Raw genomic sequence first — 20234 nt, forward strand, 5'->3', positions numbered from 1 at the left:
CCTTGGACAAGTTCAAACATGGCTAACCTTGACCTATTTTAAATGGTCAAAAGGTCATATTCTTTCATTCATTACATCCCTTCTCTCTGTTGTTCCAACATTACATTTACAGGGTGTAATCTCAGGATAATTAACTTGCAGGACGTTGAAGGTAGCTGACCTTGGCCTACTTTCAGGATCAAAAAGGTCACATTTAAATTGGGGTTTGTCCACCATGGCAGTATATTGGCACTACTGCATCGGTTGGCCAAGTGAAACTATATCTTGCATTTCCTATTTTTACGCTCATACGGCCAAGGATACTTTAGCATTGCATTCTATATTTTTTCAGTTTATGGGCCAATTACATGGCAGTGTGAAGTACATTATGAGAAACTGGTGGAGTCATGTTGTGCCAAAAATTGATTTACAACAATAAACTGATTCATTCCTTCACATTTGCTTACAATCGTGATTTAAAAGTCTTCAAATGTTAATGTTACAGATGTACCTTTTTATCACAACTGCAAAATTATTCACTTGTGATGACAAGAAATTCAGAATAACACAATGCGATGCTTTTTGAAATCCAATAGGTGGTGCTGTCGGTTGAAGAAAAAGATTCGAAGCATCAAGACAATGCGGTTTTAAAACCTTTCAGATCACGAACATGGAAATCACAGTTTTATCATAAAATGTTAAAATGTCAGAAACTTCATTGTGTTAAATTTCCACCCCACGTCTGTTTGCACATTTGTTGTTTCAAAGTGCTTCAATGAAACACTTGTAAAACCTGAGGTGTCTTTTCCCATCATGTAGCGTGACAGCGATACATGCTACTGCTAGTGTGAATATTTTGTTATATTTTGTGATTTTTGCTTTGCTGTGTGAACAAAAAGTGTGTGAGTGAGTCTTCGTACACGCCGATTATAACGGAGAAATGCGAGTGGGAGCAACAGATGTGACATTTTGGCCATGTGGTGCCGTTCTTTGGGTGTGATGTTGCAACCGGTTGCCTCGTAATGGAGCAGATAACTGTAATAATCATTTCTGGAAACAAGCACCAAAATTGGCACATACTCCTTTAGACATTATGCTTTTCAAGAAAAACGAAAAACAATTTGCCACTTGAATTTTTAATAGGCAACCAGGTGGGGGTCAGGGGTCAAAATTAAAAGATGCTCCAGTCATATTTGAAACTATACCACATTATTTGTCTGATCACAAAGATTCCAAAAAGGTATAGTTTGGACTATCTGTGACTGAATGTTATGGAGTTATGGGGTAAAAACAGCAAGAATAGTGACAAAGGTCAATTTCAGTTTGTACAAGGGTCAAAACTTAAAGTAGCTCTACTTTTGTTTAAAACTGCAAATTATTGAGTTAATTAGGGTTTTAAAAAGCTATAGTTTGCACCATCTGTCATGCTTAGTTATCACGTTACGGGGTAACATACTGTATGCCATGTCATAGAATCCAGTGATCCAATGGACATCGACATTGTTTAACCTTTACTTTGTAGACAAGCGCTCAACAGTCAAAACTATTCCATTTATTAATAATTTATTAAAATTATTCATCATCATTGTTGCTCACAGATGACTACCAGACTTGGAGAACTGTGACCACATACCTTTAATGTTGCTACAGCATCACCCTGAAATCCAAGCAGGCTTCTGCAGACAGATCCTGGTTCTGTTGTCCTGCAGCTGATTCTTCTGCAGATCGGTGGAAGTAAGAAACTGCTCTTCTGTCAGTCACAGTAGGGTGGCCGCACTGTAGGTGGATCTCGGGTTGCATTTGACAGCATCCTCTTGGCAAATGCACAAAGCGTGTCGTCTGTAACATAAGTCCACACGTTGTGCTGCAGAGTTCTGCCAACATCTCCTGTTGGTAAGTTGTTTTTAAAGCGACAACTACATGCAGAAAACACTAAAACGTAATATGTTAAACATCCTCATCCAGAGTAACAGAAACAGTGAGATGCAATCAAACTGCAGCCGGAGTTGAAATGAGGCTACAAACTGAAAAATAATGAGACAACAAAGCAAAAGTGGCTTTTGAGAGCTGATCTTTCAGGATTAATAGACTATAAAAAGCGCTCCATGTGGAATGTTTTGGTTCTGCGTTCCTCAGCATCCCGCTGCAATAGTTAACTCATCTGAATCACACTCAAGCACAAGAGTGCACGTGGAGGTGACGTTTTCACTCCTGTGTTTATTGTCCATGTCTGAACAAAATAACTGCAAGTTTTCAACCAATTTGGAACAAATTAGTTTCAAGGTTATTCAAGGGCGATTTCACTTTGAGGCAAATGGGGTTAAAAGTCACAGTTGCATACCAATAATGTCGAGAATGGCACTTTAGAGGAACTGGATAAATATACACTATTAAACACTTAAAAGTGAATTCAAAACAAACTATTTGATGCCAATGTGGATTCAAGTGGTTGAATTTTAGACAGAAGTGATCAAATTTTAGAATCACATCTTACAGTACCACTGACTCAAAAAGAACTCATTTGCATGAATCTGTGTTAAACATTTCAGGGAGCCACTGACGCAAACTCTGAATGTCCCTTATTGTTTTGAAAAGAAACACACACATTCAAATCATACAACTAATGGTAGGGTGTTTTTTTTGTGGTAACATTTCAAACTTCACAGCAGCACTTATACCACATACAGACATACATACCTCACCTGAAATTATAGACCATATTTTCCAGATGCTAAATTGCATATGTCAAAAAAATGCATTGTGGGGGACAATGTGTTTAAGTTCCATGGGTTTTTTTTTTTGTGTGTGAAACACAGTGTTTCCTTGAGGGAAACAGGAACTCCAGTGTAGAACATGTGCACATATATAAGGATTCTTAAATTGCAAAAATAAGCAATATGGTCAAATAAAATCAGGTTGGACAACATATTGGAAATTTTTTGAAGTGGTCTGGACAGAAGAAATCATCCAGTGAAGACAGATTGCCGACTCATAGCAACATAGAGCGAACAATGGACTAACGGAGGAAACAGTGTGCACATCACAGCCTGTGCTGCTTCTTAAAGTAAGGATTCTTAAATTTGCAAAGATAAGCAAGCTGGACAAATAAGCATGCATCGGACAACATACTGAATGGTATTTGGACAGAATAAACTGACAGATGGAGATAGGTTACCAGCCCACATTATTGGAAACACAAGAAAAAGTCAGTTATTTTAAATCAGCTTATTAATAATGAATAATTATTAATAAATAATAAAAACATTTCCTGCCACTTCTTCAGCCTCAAAAGTTAATGTGCTCTTGTAATGACAAACCAATTTTTTTTTAACATTGGTTCACATGATTTAGAGTAGTCGTATTAAACAAATCTAAAATAAACACAAACTAGCGCACCGCGCTTGTAGAGCGCAGACCTCTTCCAACACTACTTTCCAATTCCACAAATTTTTACCTTGGAAAAAAAATTCCAAGGTCAAAGTCTTGTTAGAAGTTGCTTTTCATAAGCTTTAAATAAATAAATAAATAAATAAATAAAAATATAGATCAAAAGGGCTTTTGATATCAAAGGGCTGTTGAAATCGAATAACCACTAAAACCGCAATACAAATTAGATGCAGGTCAAACTTAGTCTATTCATTGAGAGTGCCAGTTTGCACCTCTCTGTCACAAATGAGAGTGATTGAGGCACTTTCGATTAAATTTTAATGCAAAATGTTCACCAAATGGGCTTTTCAATATTAATTTCAAATGTTCACAAAATCCACCTTCCAGATCAGATCCGGATCAAACTTTGTCACGTGGTAGTGAGTGCCAGTCTGCACCTGACTTTCAAATATGAGAGTGATTGGGGAATGATTAAGATATAATGTAAAATATACATTAAAAGGGGCTTTCAATGTTAAGTTTAAAAGGCCACAAAATCTGTAATCTGTATCAGATCTGGATCAAACTTTGTCAGTCAATAACATACCAGCCTACATACCACTCTCAAATATGAATTAAATGTGATCTTTTTTGACAAAGTTATGAATTTTTGAGAATGTATTCAATGTTAAAGGATAGGGATTTTCCAAATATTTTTCCTGACTTTTACCTTTGACCTATGACCTTGAAAATTAAGTATTTTTTCTTTTTTAAGTATTAAAAATTAAGTATTTTGATGGAGGATATGAATCCTCCATCAAAATTTCATAACGAAATATGAAAACTTGTGGGTTCCAGGCTGTTCATAAACAAACAAATGAGAGTGGAAACATGACCTCTGCCCAACTTTGTTCACAGAGGTAATAAAAAGTTGCACATAAATCTCACTTTTTCCATAATTATTAAAAATTAATTTTCCTACATTCACCTCTCAGCGGCTACATGTATAATCCTACAACATTCATAATCAAACACAAGATCACTTTATAGGTATTAAGATTTGTATTTATTATTATTATTAATTATTCTACACTGTACAGGCTACTTACATTGTCTTAATGGAGCGCATATGATTAGTGTCAATATATAATTTGCTGTATCACATCCACCATTTTTTTGTAGTAGTAGTTGTAATAACAATACACAGTCTGCCTGACACAAAATGTATAAAAGCACTTCAGTTTAAACTAACATTTCATGATGGTTAAGTGTAAGAATGAAAACCCTTTAAATAAGGATTTTATAGCTCCAAATATTAATCTTCTCACACTTCAGGTTGTATGTGTCATATTCCTGTCAATGCTGTGTTAAAAGAAGGCACTTCATTAATTAAAGCATGAATGTAGGAGCTACTGTAACATAAAGGAGCATTGCTGTGTTTTCTGAACAATAAGGTTGGGTTTCCTTCTGCTCACAAACAGACACAAAGCATTATTATCCACATCCTTCCACAAACAAGAACAAGGTGGGTCAGAAGCAGCCACAATAAACACTTTAACCTCCCACTGGAATTTTAGTTTTTGTCCTCAAAGCGATTAAATTCAGAAAAAAATGCATCTTTTAAAGCTGTGTTGTTTGTGTTCTAATGTGGCTTGAGAAGTCGTGCTGTTTTACTACAGATCTGTAAAATGCAGTATTTACACACTGAATATTAAGTTGGAAACTCGCTGCACTATGATATGATGCAATCACTCCTTATTAACATAATGCAGAAACATGCTTCTGAAGAACAGAAGAAAACAAGTCACACATTACAGTGTGCGCCACTGTGCTTGCAGTGAAGGAAATCAGGAGCTGCACAGATTCTTATTGAGCACCCAAAATGTTAGTGTGCGCACAAGATGCAATTATTTCCCACGTTTGATTAGCTCCTGTGCACATAAATGTCAAATTGACAAACTGAAAAAAAAAACCAACACCCTGTGAGATAAATGTTATTTGGTCTTTATGTGGCTAACAACAAACCTGGAAATACATTAATTGAGCACAGAATAGATTTTGTTTGCTCAGAAAGAAACATGCATGTGAACCAGCACTTCATCTTTGTTAATGGCTGGATGCACTGCCAAAATTATTTAAGCATTTCTCTAATGTGCACAAAATAATGAAAGTATCAGAACGCATTATATGTTGCGTGCACAAAATACATCAGGCAGAAGAAGCTGTAACGCCTTTAAAGCACCCAAATTTCAAGGTGCACAGCTTCTTGTTTCTCTCCGCTGCTCTCATGACTCTCCACCTGAACAATCTGCCAAATCCGGTGCAAATAAGTGTGCACCTGTACATAGCATATGCGTTTCTCTGCTTGTAATTACATCTATGTGACACCACGCAATGCACGTGATACTGCAATACGGCACAGAGTCACATCGCTAAAAGGTTTTGCATGTGCAATCTCAACTCGCATGTTTCACCGAGATATATTCGCAGCCAAGGTCGTGTGCACATGTTGCAATAGAAGGTGTGTTTGTGTACAACTCTGTCATTAAGATGTATTCGTATTGCATCATCATGTTCTGAGTGGCTGGTTGAATTTTTTTTCCTGTCAGCTGCTGTACACACATTTCCTCTAAACAAGCGCTTTCCACATATAATTCTTAATTAGTTAATTAAAAATATATATATTACTGTAATTTGTTTAAAGAAACACTATGCAGTTACTAGCAAAAAAAAAAAAAAAAAAAAAAAAACATGAACCTTTGCCATTTGTAAAAGAATGCAACAATCAGAACAGTTTTGGAAAACTACAAGGTTTTTCCATTTGTGTGTTGCTTATTTACTGACCCAAAAAAAACAAACAAAAAAAAAAACAAAAAACAAAAAACAATTGTGCTGTTCATTTTGTTATTTTGCAGGAAAAAATAGCTTCCTATTGTTCTGGCTGATCAGGAAAAGAAGCTAATAAAAGTGTCATTTGATAAACTATTCTGCTGCTCATCACTGTGGTCATCCAAATGCGATTTTTACTGCCCTCCTGTGGCCATCTGTCAGACTGACAGTTTGGTGAAGGCATGTGGATTTGTGAGGCAACACAGGAAATCTCAAGTCACTTGCTTTGATCGTGCTACCTACATGAGCATGTGGCAAGAGTGTGAACACAGACATCCAGATCATAAGTTTTTTTTTTCCCAGCACCAATGTTTTGTGTTCGTCGCACAGTCTGACGTGGTCGAGTTCCTCTACAGTGACGGATCCAGTCCAGCCTCTTCCTTCTATCCCAGCAGGACCCTCTGCAGGCGGTCGGCAGGCACACTGTTCTCCTCCTCCGACTCGGCATCGCTCTGTGGATTGGAACTGCACGGCGATGTGCACTCTGGCGAGCACAGGTAGTGCATGAGAGGCAGCCGGTACTTCCCGCAGAAGTCCACAAACTTGATATGGCGCACACATGAGTCGAAGTAGACGCCTGTGGAATGTTGACAGTGAGGTCAGTAGCACTACAGCAGCGTGGCACAAAAGGTAAAACTAAAATTAAAAGGTCTTACCGGCGCACTTGGGGTTGGGACACTTGCTGGCCAGGTCCAAGTAACGCAGCAGGGGCGACGGCAGATCACAGGGCAAGTACGGGATATTTCGGCTCTTAATGGTACGTCCTGCCAGCTCTAGCAGTGAGGGAGGGTCGTAGGTCATCTCCTTGACAAAGCGCACCACCAGAGGGTTGCCACGGAGACTGAGCTCCTGCAGGTGGACTAAGCTGAGGATCTCCCTGGGCAGGTAGGTGAGCAGGTTGTTGTGGAGACTTAAGGATCGGAGCGAGTGGAGTCTGGAGTGAGAGAGATGAGTTTGAAAAATCTCGTAATAGTCTGTTTGGCAACATGAAATATTATTTCAGGAATGGGAAAATATCATATGAAAAAAAAAAAAAAGGAAAATTTGGATGTTTTGTACCTGGTGAGTTGTGGGGGAACACTTTGGATTTGGTTGTCGCAGAGCACCAGGTAGGTGAGGTAGGGCAAGTTGGCCAGTTCTGGAGGTATCGCTGAGATGAGGTTTCCACCCAGATACAACAACTCCAGACTGACGAAACAGAAATAACATCACGCGGCACTAAGTCTTTTCACCGACTGGATTCTGTCAATAAGCAACATTCTGAGACTGACATCACATTTTAGAATGTTTTTTAAGAGTTGGTAGATTTATTTTCTTATTAGTTGATAGTTTTTTTTGTTATTACAAGCTCTAGCTTGGTGACTGTTAAAATACCACAACCCAACAACACTCACAGTGGAAATCAACAAAAATAATCGTCGGCTAGAACGATGAGCACAGAAAGAAGAGTAACATTATTGAGAGATCCTAGAACAGAAAATGGAACTCTTAGCATGTGGTGTCGCCCCTTTTTTCCAATATTGGTAACACTGTTGAGCACATGTACATAATATCTGCAGATATGAGCCTTTCGCAAATACATCGGTATCATTGTTTTTGCTCATATGAAAACTTATTTGAATGAATAAACAGAAGACAATTTGGCTGTTGGAAATGGTGTCATTACATTGTTTGTCCAGCAGAGGGGGGGCTCTGATGGCATTGTTTACGATGTTTCAAGCATGGTTGGGACCCCCTCACCCCTCTATCAAAATTAGCAACAAGACAGAGGCAAAGCGATCAACTGACATTCATTTTCAAACAGTGGGTATTTTAAAGCAACAAGAGACATGTGATCACTATGCTGCCAGCTAGGTGGGGCCAAAATACAGGAGGCTATTTTAAGTATGCGAGATGCCAACTGCCAAACCAAGTGAAGTGTACATTGGTTGGTTGCATTTATCGATATTAATAGGAAATTTCAGGTTTAAGCTGTAAATACCAAACCTCAATTACATTCCTTTGTCATAAGAGTTTGATAACAAAATGTTACGAATCATTGCAATTTTTTTATGTATAGATCAGCAGATATACTGGTCTCATATTTATTTATTTTAGCATCAATACTGCATCGGCCCCTGAAAAATCCATATTGTTCAGTAATAGCGGATATATATACTCTAGAAAATACACTTGAGCTCAACATACTCCTAGCCATGATTGTGCTGTTTCCTTAGAGGTGCTGGACTTGCAAATGCAGTAAAAAGTGAGCACAGAGTGAGTAAAAATATGAAAAACACTCAGAAATGGCTTGAGGTTCAGAGGGTTAACAGACATATGGATAATCAATGAATAAATTGTGTCTGTAGTATATTTTTAATGTACTTTTTTAAAATTTGTATTGGAGAAGTCAAGACAGTACAAGACGTCCTCATGGATTGGGTATCAACCCGGGGATGTTGTATGTGGTTGTTGTCACAAACCACCAGTCTACTCCATGTCCACTATTTACCCGTTTAAGGATTTCAGAGGCTATAATGTATGTTTAAATACAGCTGAAACACTTACACTTGCTGCTGCAGACCACAAGGTCACAACAACCAAGTAGGAGAAGGGTGTCAAAAACCTGAACACTTCATTGCTGAAGTCTCAAGATAACTCTTGCCAGCAATGAAAAAGTGGATGACTGATGCTACATTAAAAACCCATATGCATCACACGGGGAGCCAAAGTCACACAGTTTCGCAAACATGTTTGTGTTTGTATGTGTTTCAATGCAGCTATACAAATTTTAAGAGCCAGTATTTATAAGAGTCAGGCAGGTGGTGATTTATGACCCCTTCAAATTTGTCCCCATTTAAAAAAGAAAAAAAAATGGGTAGATATACGTTAGAAACAAACAAAAATCACATTGTTTTTATATATCCTTGATAGGGACCGCTTTTTTTATTGGGGGGGGGGGGGGGGGGCTGGAAATTTGGGGTCAAAATGGGCCAAAATGGCAAAATCACAAAATTTTGTTTTCCAATGCTCATATTTCCGTGCACCCTGAGTGAGTCAAATTGATTTTCATTTGTGTTAGTCTATCAGGTATGGACTCTCCAAAAACATGAAAATGTGTCAAAAATAAACACTTTCAAATAACCATATATTTCATGAACCATTTGTCCTATTCTCATCAAATTTTGTACATTTTTCATAAGAGCCAAACCTTGTTTATTTTTGCAGTTTAGTTCCTATTTGGCCACCAGGTGGCAGCCTACAGCCAGAATGGCTTGCCACACTGCACTCAAACTTACAGAGGCCCCTTTACCCTCTTATGGAAGCAAATTCTGCAAGCCTCATGAAAATCGGAGGACCTTGCCAATTTACCATATTTGGCCTCTTCGTGAAGTGGTCCAACAAAACGGTGCAAAAAGGGTCAATACCAAAACCAGTCACAAAAGTCTCTTTACCACTGAAACTAGAGAGGCTGAGTGACAATATGAGCCATATTTCATCACTTTTGACTGAGGGCGCATGGAGAAATCACTTTGCAAAAAAGTGGTAATTTTGCATTTTGGCGACAAAAAGCGCCCCCTATACTTGTGCGCCCAAAGTCAGCCGCCAAAATTTTAATCAAAATCAAAAGTAAGAGGTCTTAATCTATCATTATATGCATAAAAGACCTTGGCTGACTAAGAGTGCAGGCCACACCGCCCCTGTGAAAATGTGCACAATTACAAAAAAATAGCGATTTGCAGCGCCACCTGTGGGCTGCGCCCTGAGTCAGCCGCCAAAATTTTCACTTTTTGGAGGGTCACTCAGGGCGCACGGAAATATGAGCATTTGAAACCGAAATTGTGTGGTTTTGTCATTTTGGCTCATTCTGACCCCAAATTTCCAGGACCCCTTTCTAACATATATCTACTTTTCTGGGACAAATCTGAAGGGGTCATGAATCACCCTCTAATAGAAATCTGCCTGACTCTTATAAAAACTGCAAGAAATCAGACCACCTCTGGTACAGTATCAAAGAGAACCATGCACAAAGATTACAAAGCAAATTAGTATTGCCTGCTTTTCCAACAACAGTTCAAACAGTGAGAACCTGTATTTAATGCTTCACAACCAGCAGCGAACAACAATCACACGGGTGTTTGTGGGTAGAGCTCGTAATGAAGCATAGCGCCGTAACAAACACAGACGGTGAGTTTGTGAGAGGGGAGAGTGTGGCGGATGGTGGATTAATGATAGTTAGCCATCTGATCCTCTCTCTGGTGGAACTGATGACACAGTGACTGTGAAACAGTTAGTCATTATAAAGTCCTTGGTGGCTGTGCACCAAATGAGCCGATACTCAGGCTCAGAGAAGGACCTTATTAAAAAAACAAAACAAAAAAAACACAATATCCAGGTTTGAGTTGCCAAGTTCTTTCTGGCAAACTGCAGCTGAAATACCACATCTTTGTATCTTCCTCTGACGAAGCACACACTCGCATTCTCTCCGATCAATGCCACCGACACCTATAGCTCCTTCAGAGTTGTGACAGGTATCTTGGTGGCTTCTCTCACCAGTCTCCTTCTTGCACAGTCACCCAGATTTAGATAACCGCCTAGGTACTTCACACATATTTACCATACAGTACCAGGGTTTGTACGTACCAGCTCTTAACAGGATGATTTAGATGTGTTTTGAGCTGCAATGATTAATCAATTGATTAATTTACTCTTTCACTTAATCATTTTGAGCAATTTTACAGAAAAGTTCTGATTTCAACTTTTTAAAGAACAAATCACATGACTGTGTGCTTAACACAAATATACAAAAACACAGCGACTCTTCAATCAAATCTGTATTACCAGTGTGTTTTTTGTTTTTTTTTATAGAATGTGTACACGTCATTCCTTCATAAGAGAGAAGTGCCCTGTGTGGAAATCAGAGCTTCATCTCACAAATTTAACACCTTTCTCACTTTATGGATAAAACAATAGCAACATTTTTGTGACTTGACTGGTCAAAAGCGCTGTATCACAGTATACCACACAAACACAGTGTCTTTGTTCAGTTTTCTAAAAGACTATCATTTTTCTGCTTAACTTACTGAAATTGCAGATGAGGGCTGATTTCAGCACAGTATTCTGCATGTAGGTACAACCTTGAGGACTGCTGTTTTGGGGCCAGACTGCAAACGACGGCAGCTTGGAATTGCAGTGAAAAGAACATTATCGTTAAAGCCCAGCTCTATTCCTTCACATACGCTGACAGTCAACAGTCACAGACCATTTTCAAAGAGGGAATCTGGAATTATTTCAGTGGATGTCTCGGTTGGCTTTAAGATGCCCTGCTACTTTGTTAGCCTAATCTCCACCTATACAAAAAGAACTTGAAAGTTGATTAATTATACTGCAGTTCTCGGACAGTGAAAGTTTTATCTGTTGCATCACCACATACAAAGCTTCATGCTAGAGTGGAACAGAGAAGGACTTTGATATAAGCTGTAACATGAAAAAGTTCAATACTTTTTATCAGTTTATCAGAAAGTGAAAGTTTTATATTTTCTAGACACTTTACATATAACCTAAAATGTTTGAAGCGTCACTCATTCTTCATCTTCAACCACTTATACAGAATCAGGGTGCCGGGGCAACAGCTCTAGCAGAGGACCCCAGACTTCCCTTTCCAATGCCACATCAACATTCCCTGACTGGGGGATCCCAAGGCATTCCCAGGCCAGTGTGGAGATATAATCTCTCCACCTAGTCCTGGGTCTTCCCCGGGGTCTCCTCCCAGATGGCAGTGCTTGGAACACCTCCCTTTCGCCTTTTGGCTCAGCTCCCTTTTGTCAAAACAATATGGTAGAACAAATGTGATACAGCCCCTGCTCTGCCAATTCTCCAGCTAATCTCACGCTCCATTGTCCCCTCACTCATGAACAAGACCCCGAGGTACTTGAACTCCATCACTTGGGGTAAGACCACATTCCCTACCTGTAGTAGGTAATCCATCGGTTTCCTACTGAGAACCATGGCCTCAGATTTAGAGGTGCTGATCCTCATCCCAGCTGCTTCACACTTGGCTGTGAACTGATCCAGTGAGTGCTGGAGGTCACAGGCCAAAGAAGCCAACAGGACCACATCATCTGCAAAAAGCAGTGATGAGACCCTGAGCCCACCAAAACTGGAAACCCTCCTCCCCCGACTACACCTTGATATCCTGTCCATGAATATCACAAACAAGATTAGTGACAAGGTGCAGCCTTGGCGGAGGCTAACCTGCACCGGAAACGAGTCCAACTTACCTCCGACCACCCAAAGACAACTCTCGCTTTGTGAGTACAGAGATTGGATGGCCCTGAGAAGGGACCCCCTCACACCATACTCCCACAGTATCTCATGGGGTATCAGATCATACGCCTTCTCCAAGTCCACAAAACACATGCAGACTGGATGGGCATATTCCCAGGCACCCTCCAGGATCCTTGTGAGAGTGAAGAGCTGGTCGGTTGATCCACGACCAGGACAGAACCCACATTGTTCCTCAATCCTTCAATCAGAGATTCGACTATAGGCCAAACCCTCCTTTCCAGCACCCTGGAGTAGACTTTACCAGGGAAGGCGAGTAGTGTGATGCCCCTGAAATTGGCACACACTCTCTGGTCCCCCTTTTAAAATATGGGGACTACCACCCCAGTTTGCCACTCCTTAGGCACTGTCCCAAACCTCAACGCATCATTTATGTGTTTATATAACATGTTTCTCATATAGTATGTAAAAACTAGCAAGAAATAAACACTTCTAAAACTGAAAACTCTGTTTTTGGAACCTGATTTACAAGACATCTCACAGACGTTCGTGTGGTGATATCACTCATTGGTCTAGCTAGCTGTGCTGCATTTGTGTGTAAATATGACCTCTTTCTAATATATTATGTAAAAGCTAGTTACAAATAAACAGTTCTAAAACTGAACCGCTGTTTTCATAACATGATAACACCTCTGGAGTGATTTACAAGACATCTCGCAGATGTTAGCACTTAAAGCTAACTTGCGCTTTTGTCAAAAGCTCACGTATGCGCACACATATTCCCTCCTGCAGACGCAGTTAAAACGTAAATAAAATATTGTTTATGATTGACTGAGTTTATTCTGCAACATCAACATAAACATACAGAGGTGAATGTACCAATGATACTCATCTTGTGTGTTTTAAGAGCTGTCATAATGTGAATTTCTCCACTGTGAGATCAATAAAGTCTATAACACAATAAAGCATAAATGCTTATTTCCATTGTGGTCCTTGTGAAATTATCACATGACAAAATAGAGGGGCTTTATTGAAAATGAACAAATTGTACATAAGACAGTACGATCTTAATAATTAATGTAAATAACTATATTTTTACACACACACACACACACACACACACACATATATATACATATATATATATATACACACACACACACACACACACACACACACACACACACACACACAAGAAAAATATAAATGCAACACTTTTGGTTTTGCTCCCATTTTGTATGAGATGAACTCGAAGATCTAAAACTTTTTCCACATACACAATATCACCATTTCCCTCAAATATTGTTCACAAACCAGTCTAAATCTGTGATAGTGAGCACTTCTTTGCTGAGATAATCCATCCCACCTCACAGGTGTGCCATATCAAGATGCTGATTAGACACCATGATTAGTGCACAGGTGTGCCTTAGACTGTTTACAATAAAAGGCCACTCTGAAAGGTGCAGTTTTGTTTTATTGGGGGGGATACCAGTCAGTATCTGGTGTGACCACCATTTGCCTCATGCAGTGCAACACATCTCCTTCGCATAGAGTTGATCAGGTTGTCAATTGTGGCCTGTGGAATGTTGGTCCACTCCTCTTCAATGGCTGTGCGAAGTTGCTGGATATTGGCAGGAACTGGTACACGCTGTCGTATACGCCGGTCCAGAGCATCCCAAACATGCTCAATGGGTGACATGTCCGGTGAGTATGCCGGCCATGCAAGAACTGGGACATTTTCAGCTTCCAAGAATTGTGTACAGATCCTTGGAACATGGGGCCGTGCATTATCCTGCTGCAACATGAGGTGATGTTCTTGGATGTATGGCACAACAATGGGCCTCAGGATCTCGTCACGGTATCTCTGTGCGTTCAAAATGCCATCAATAAAATGCACCTGTGTTCTTCGTCCATAACAGACGCCTGCCCATACCATAACCCCACTGCCACCATGGGCCACTCGATCCACAACATTGACATCAGAAAACCGCTCACCCACACAACGCCACACACGCTGTCTGCCATCTGCCCTGGACAGTGTGAACCGGGATTCATCCGTGAAGGGAACACCTCTCCAACGTGCCAAACGCCAGCGAATGTGAGCATTTGCCCACTCAAGTCGGTTACGACGACGAACTGGAGTCAGGTCGAGACCCCGATGAGGACGACGAGCATGCAGATGAGCTTCCCTGAGACGGTTTCTGACAGTTTGTGCAGAAATTCTTTGGTTATGCAAAACGATTGTTTCAGCAGCTGTCCGAGTGGCTGGTCTCAGACGATCTTGGAGGTGAACATGCTGGATGTGGAGGTCCTGGGCTGGTGTGGTTACACGTGGTCTGCGGTTGTGAGGCTGGTTGGATGTACTGCCAAATTCTCTGAAACGCCTTTGGAGATGGCTTATGGTAGAGAAATGAACATTCAATACATGAGCAACAGCTCTGGTTGACATTCCTGCTGTCAGCATGCCAATTGCACGCTCCCTCAAATCTTGCAACATCTGTGGCATTGTGCTGTGTGATAAAACTGCACCTTTCAGAGTGGCCTTTTATTGTGGGCAGTCTAAGGCACACCTGTGCACTAATCATGGTGTCTAATCAGCATCTTGATATGGCACACCTGTGAGGTGGGATGGATTATCTCAGCAAAGGAGAAGTGCTCACTATCACAGATTTAGACTTGTTTGTGAACAATATTTGAGGGAAATGGTGATATTGTGTATGTGGAAAAAGTTTTAGATCTTTGAGTTCATCTCATACAAAATGGGAGCAAAACCAAAAGTGTTGCATTTATATTTTTGTTGAGTGTGTATATACACACACACACACACACACACACACACACACACACACACACACACACACACACACACACACACACACACACACACACACACACACACACACACACACACATACTTTGCACTGGGCTACCAAAACAACTGCAAATAATAAAGAAGACAATGGGGTGCGACAATTTACCTAAACTGACCCAGACTGACCCAAAATATCTCCAACGACGGACCCAAACATGACTAAATGACATACTTTTATATATTTTTGGAAATGCACTCCGTTCTCAAAATGATACATTAATAGACATCGCTTGCTCTCTCTCGCCCTCCTTCCCTCTGTCTCGCTGCCTCTTCAGAATGCTGAAACAATAAACAAGGGATGTTAAAGTACATTTGTGAGTACTGGCAATTTTTTTTTTTTGGGGGGGGGGCATACGACTCTGAACTTCTGATGTTATGAGCCCTGGCGAGGCAGGCAGCAGTGCGTCCCACTGTACGCAAAGGTGAGCGCATTTTTCCGAAAATAAATAAAAGTACTTCGTCTCGTCATATTTGATCAGTCTGGGTCTGTCGTTGGAGTCAGTTTGGGTAAATCGTCGCACCCACGACAATGCTCATACGGCCATGGGTATTTTAACATTGAGTTATATTTTTTCCATTTTACACACACCATTATTTTTTATTTGTATCTTATTTATTCTTCTTTACTTGAGGACTGTATTTGGAAATAAGTGTATTTTATACTTTACGCATTGTTACTATTAATATTTGTATTATATATGGATGCATTTCTACCTGGTGAAACCATACCACAGTGCTGTTAATGTGTTTAACTTGTGCACTTTGCTCCAAGTTTTTAAACTGAAACTATTGTACTCCAGGCGGTAACCATAGCAACACTGCTTTGCCTGGTACAACCACGATGCTACGGTACCAAATCGAACCATAGGGGGAAAAAATGACTCAAATTAACTTTTCATGTCTTTAAAAAATAAAATAAAAATTCTCACTGACACCAAGTGCTGGGCGACAATTTACCTGGTTAGGTTTTCTATCTCCGCAGGTATACTTCTCAGTCTGTTTCCACCGAGTGACAGAGACTGCAGACGCGGCAGCTTGGTGCACTGAAGCGGGATCTCCTCAAACCGGTTCCCACTAAAGTTGAGCACCTCTAGCTGCAGAGACCCGAACTCTTTGGGCAGCGAGAACTCGTCCAGTCGGTTGTTTCTGGCTACGAGCGTCCTCAGTCTGGTCAGCCGGGTCACATCCTCGCAGATGACCGAAAGTCCGTTGTTGCTGATGTCCAGAAACTCCAGGTTGGAGAAAAGGCACACGGAGGACGACAACGACGACAGCCGGTTGTGGTTCAAGTACAGCTGTCTGGTTTCTCTTTTCCTCTCCTCGCTGACGGTGTCGCCGGTAAAACTGGTCAGACGCAAGCGGGAGAAATCGAGCACTCCGTCACCTACCGCCGCCGAACTCTGGCCGTCGTGGAGCTCCATTTTAACTTTTTTTTTTTATTATTTTTTTTTTTTTAGCGAAAACACCGAACAAGGACCTCATACAAGTCCTGCCTCCGTGATGTTACCGCCAGCATTTAACGTGTTCTTAACGTGGGAGCTGAAATCATTTCTGTACGACAGTTTAACACATTTAAACACCACATGTCCTTTTTTTTTTTTTTTTTTTGCTAAAAGCTAACTATGAGCACAACTTCCCTTTCCCACAACGAAGCTCTGCTTTGACTTCTAAGACCAGCGATAGGCTCATTTTGAGACAATCCCCGCCCACTGAGTCCCTATTGGTGGTGAAACGAACGCACGAGTTGAGTGTGCTGTGTCGGAACAAACCATTCGGCGGATGGGAGTGTCAGCGTTTTTTGTTTTTATTTATTTGTTTATTCGCAAATAAGCATACAAACACGCAACATGTAAATATGACATTATAAACCAGGAACACATGAAAGCATAAACGCTTATTTCTAATGTGGTCCTTACAAGTCAACAGACAATCATGGTTACAGTGTTTGTAATGCTAACAATTAAAAAAACCGAACAAATAAATAATAGAGAAATAATAATTCAAAAGTAATGATGACAATATCTATAATAGTAATACCAATAGTAAATCTAATAATAACTAAGAATAATAAACAAATAATAATTATGACAAATAATGATAAAAAGATAGGCTACAAAAACAAAAAAAGATAGGATACTAAAGAAAAATACAGAAAACTGCAGCTAAAACAAAAACAAAAAAATATAAAACTAAACAACAGAATGACTTGTCCCAATTAGAATGACTAAAAGAAAAAGAGAACTAAACCAAAAAGAAAAAAAACAAACAAAAAACGTGACTACTAAAAATACATAAAAGTGTTGCTCCTGGTGAGTTAATTCCCTAAAAAATGACGTTTAACAGCTGATTTATACTGCTTGGAAGGCTATTAAATGCAGTAATGGAGGTGCATACAAATGAAGATTTGCCGAATGCCTTCGTGAGGAATCTGCAGGGAATTTTGAACCAAGCTGAAGCATGCTTTGGCCGAAAATAATAATAATAATAATAATAATAAAATACCTCCCTCATTGGAAATTTGCCCTTGTAATATGAATTAACATAAGTTTATGGCACGTAGATCCGGTTCTTCTTTCCGGAAACTTTTTTTTTAAGTTGAACACAATAAAACAGAATATAGAAAAACATACATCTTTTCGTAAGGACTACAATTTCATACAACAAAGTGTTGTCAAAATACAGAAATATAAAGTAAGAACTACAAAACAAAAAGAAGGGGAAAAAATGCAGGGACTACCTAGAAAGGAAGCAAACTCTTTGGTATAATTCAAATAAGCAAGAAACGATATATATCTCCATATATCTTTCTAGCTATTTTGTTGGAGCAGCAAAACAAGCTGCTCGGTTCGACATGTTCGAGGTGCTGGTTAAAAATTGTTTTTCACTGACACCCCCATCCTCCGAATGGTTTGTGCTGATACCGCACACTCAACCCGTGCGTCTCACGCCCAAATACAACTTAAAGCGTTTTTTGTTTTGAGCAGTTTTTAATGCACTTTCCATAATTAACTGCCCTAATTGGAGGATTTTTTAGTTTTTAATTCTCGTACCAATGTCAGCATCATATGGCCGATGATCCTCGTCTTTTTTGCAGAGTTCCATGTTATTATGCAACACCCCTGTTTTGTTGCATTATGCAAGACTGGTTTGGATGTGCACAGAATGAGAAACAGCTGAGAAGTGCCTCACACTGTTTCATGTCCATGCATTTGAAGGTCCATTTCATTGCCTCAACATTCCTGATGAAAGAAGTGTCGGTAACCCTGGATACAAAAGACTACATGTGCAAAATGAAGGGAGAGGGAGAGGACTGGGATTGGACCTAATACTAAGTGGAAGACCCTCAGAGGTCATACTGTACCTCTGTCACAGCCACACATTGATAAAAAACCTCTTCTGGATCCTGGATCCAAAATATGCTCCAGATCAAATTCCAAATAAAATCCCACATTTTGTATGACATTATCCATCTGCTCACTAACTGTCATCAACACGCTCTCAACTTTTTGACATTAATGTTGTTATGAAGCAAAGATTTTTCTGGATTTCAGTTCCAGAATATATTCCGAATCACGTCCAAAATTTTATCACTTATTTCCTGGAATATTTTCTATCCCCTCACCAAATTTCATTGAAATCTGTTCATCACGTTTTGAGGTATCCTGCTAAAAGGTTGACAAGCACCAGTGAAATTATTACCTAACATTTAAATATTTAGCTGAACATTTAAGTGTTTGTTTAAATACATGTAGCTAAATATTTATTAGAAAATAAATATTTCAGGAAATGCTAAATAAATACTGAAATGTTCAGCTAAATATTAAAGCATCTGATGATAATCAAATATTTAGCTAAACGTTTAACATGTTTAGTTATGTTTGTCTAAATATCTAGCATTTCCTGAAATATTCAATTTCTTATAAATATTTAGGTATTTATTTAACCAAATACTTAAATGTTCATGGCAGGGGTGGTGGCCAAGTGGTTAATGTGCTTGGTTTCAGTTCAGAATGCTCCAGGTTCAAATCCCACCGCTGCCACATTTCTCCATGTAATGAGGAGTTGCATCAGGAAGGGCATCCGGTGTAAAACCTGTGCCAATTCAACATGCAGATCCACCTTGGATTTGCTGTGGCGACCCTGAGTGCAAACAAGGGAGCAGTTGAAGGGACTTACTTTTACTTAAATATTTAAGGCGGATGTAGGGATACTCACAAGCCCCCGGCTGAGTGCTGTTATTTTGGAGTTTTCCCCAGTGAATGACAGCAGTTCAGAGTATCCAACCTTCTTGGAGACTCTAGTGGGATCCTGGAAAAGGTTCCTGCGGAGACTACTTAGTTCTACTGGGGGAGTTCAATGCTCATGTGGGCAACAATGGCGAAACCTGGAGGGAAGTCATTGAGAGGAATGCCCCCCTGATCTGAACCCAGGTGGTGTTTTGTTGTTGGACTTCTGTGCTGGGCATTGTCCATAATAAACACCTTCTTCAAGCACAAGGGTGTTCATAAGTACACGTGGTACCAGAACACCCTATGTCAAAGGTCCATGATTGATTTTGTAATCATGTCATCAGACCTGCGATCATGTGTCTTGGACACTCAGGTGAAGAGCGGGGCAGAGCTGTCAACCGATCATCACCTGGTGATGAGTAGGCTCAGATGGGAGGGTAAGCTGCCAAGCCAATCTGGAAGACCTAAACATGTTGTAAGGGTTTTATGGGAATGTTTGGTGGCAGAGCCTATCTGGACGGCCTTCAACTTGCACCTCTGAAGAAATGTCTCCCAGATCCCGAGGGAGGTTGGGGACATGAAAATAGAGTGGTAAATGTTCAAGTCCTTCATTGCTGAGGTGGCTGCTTTGAGCT

General features: G+C 40.0%; 1 protein-coding gene across 1 annotated transcript; it reads right to left on the bottom strand.

Moving 5' to 3' along the window:
• Window positions 1–4392: 4392 nt before the first annotated feature.
• On the bottom strand, window positions 4393–16970 carry LOC117524786 (leucine-rich repeat-containing protein 58-like). Its single transcript, XM_034186606.1, has 4 exons — window positions 16328–16970; window positions 7294–7422; window positions 6891–7168; window positions 4393–6811 (listed from the first exon to the last, which is right to left on the bottom strand). Exons 1-4 carry the CDS (start codon window positions 16789–16791, stop codon window positions 6618–6620), a joined length of 1065 nt encoding a protein of 354 aa, XP_034042497.1. The 5' UTR covers window positions 16792–16970; the 3' UTR covers window positions 4393–6617.
• Between the last annotated feature and the right edge of the window lie 3264 nt (window positions 16971–20234).

Source organism: Thalassophryne amazonica, chromosome 14 (assembly GCF_902500255.1).
Source record: "Thalassophryne amazonica chromosome 14, fThaAma1.1, whole genome shotgun sequence".
In the NCBI taxonomy this organism is placed as follows: domain Eukaryota; kingdom Metazoa; phylum Chordata; class Actinopteri; order Batrachoidiformes; family Batrachoididae; genus Thalassophryne; species Thalassophryne amazonica.

What these genes read in the sequence shown, in the direction of transcription:
- LOC117524786 (XM_034186606.1), bottom strand. Translation starts at nt 16,791, where the DNA reads ATGGAGCTCCACGACGGCCAGAGTTCGGCGGCGGTAGGTGACGGAGTG. An exon ending in GAGATAGAAAACCTAACCAG is followed by an intron (nt 7,423 to 16,327) that starts GTAAATTGTCGC and finishes CTGTTTCGTCAG; the next exon opens with TCTGGAGTTGTTGTATCTGG. An exon ending in TCCCAACCCCAAGTGCGCCG is followed by an intron (nt 6,812 to 6,890) that starts GTAAGACCTTTT and finishes AACATTCCACAG; the next exon opens with GCGTCTACTTCGACTCATGT.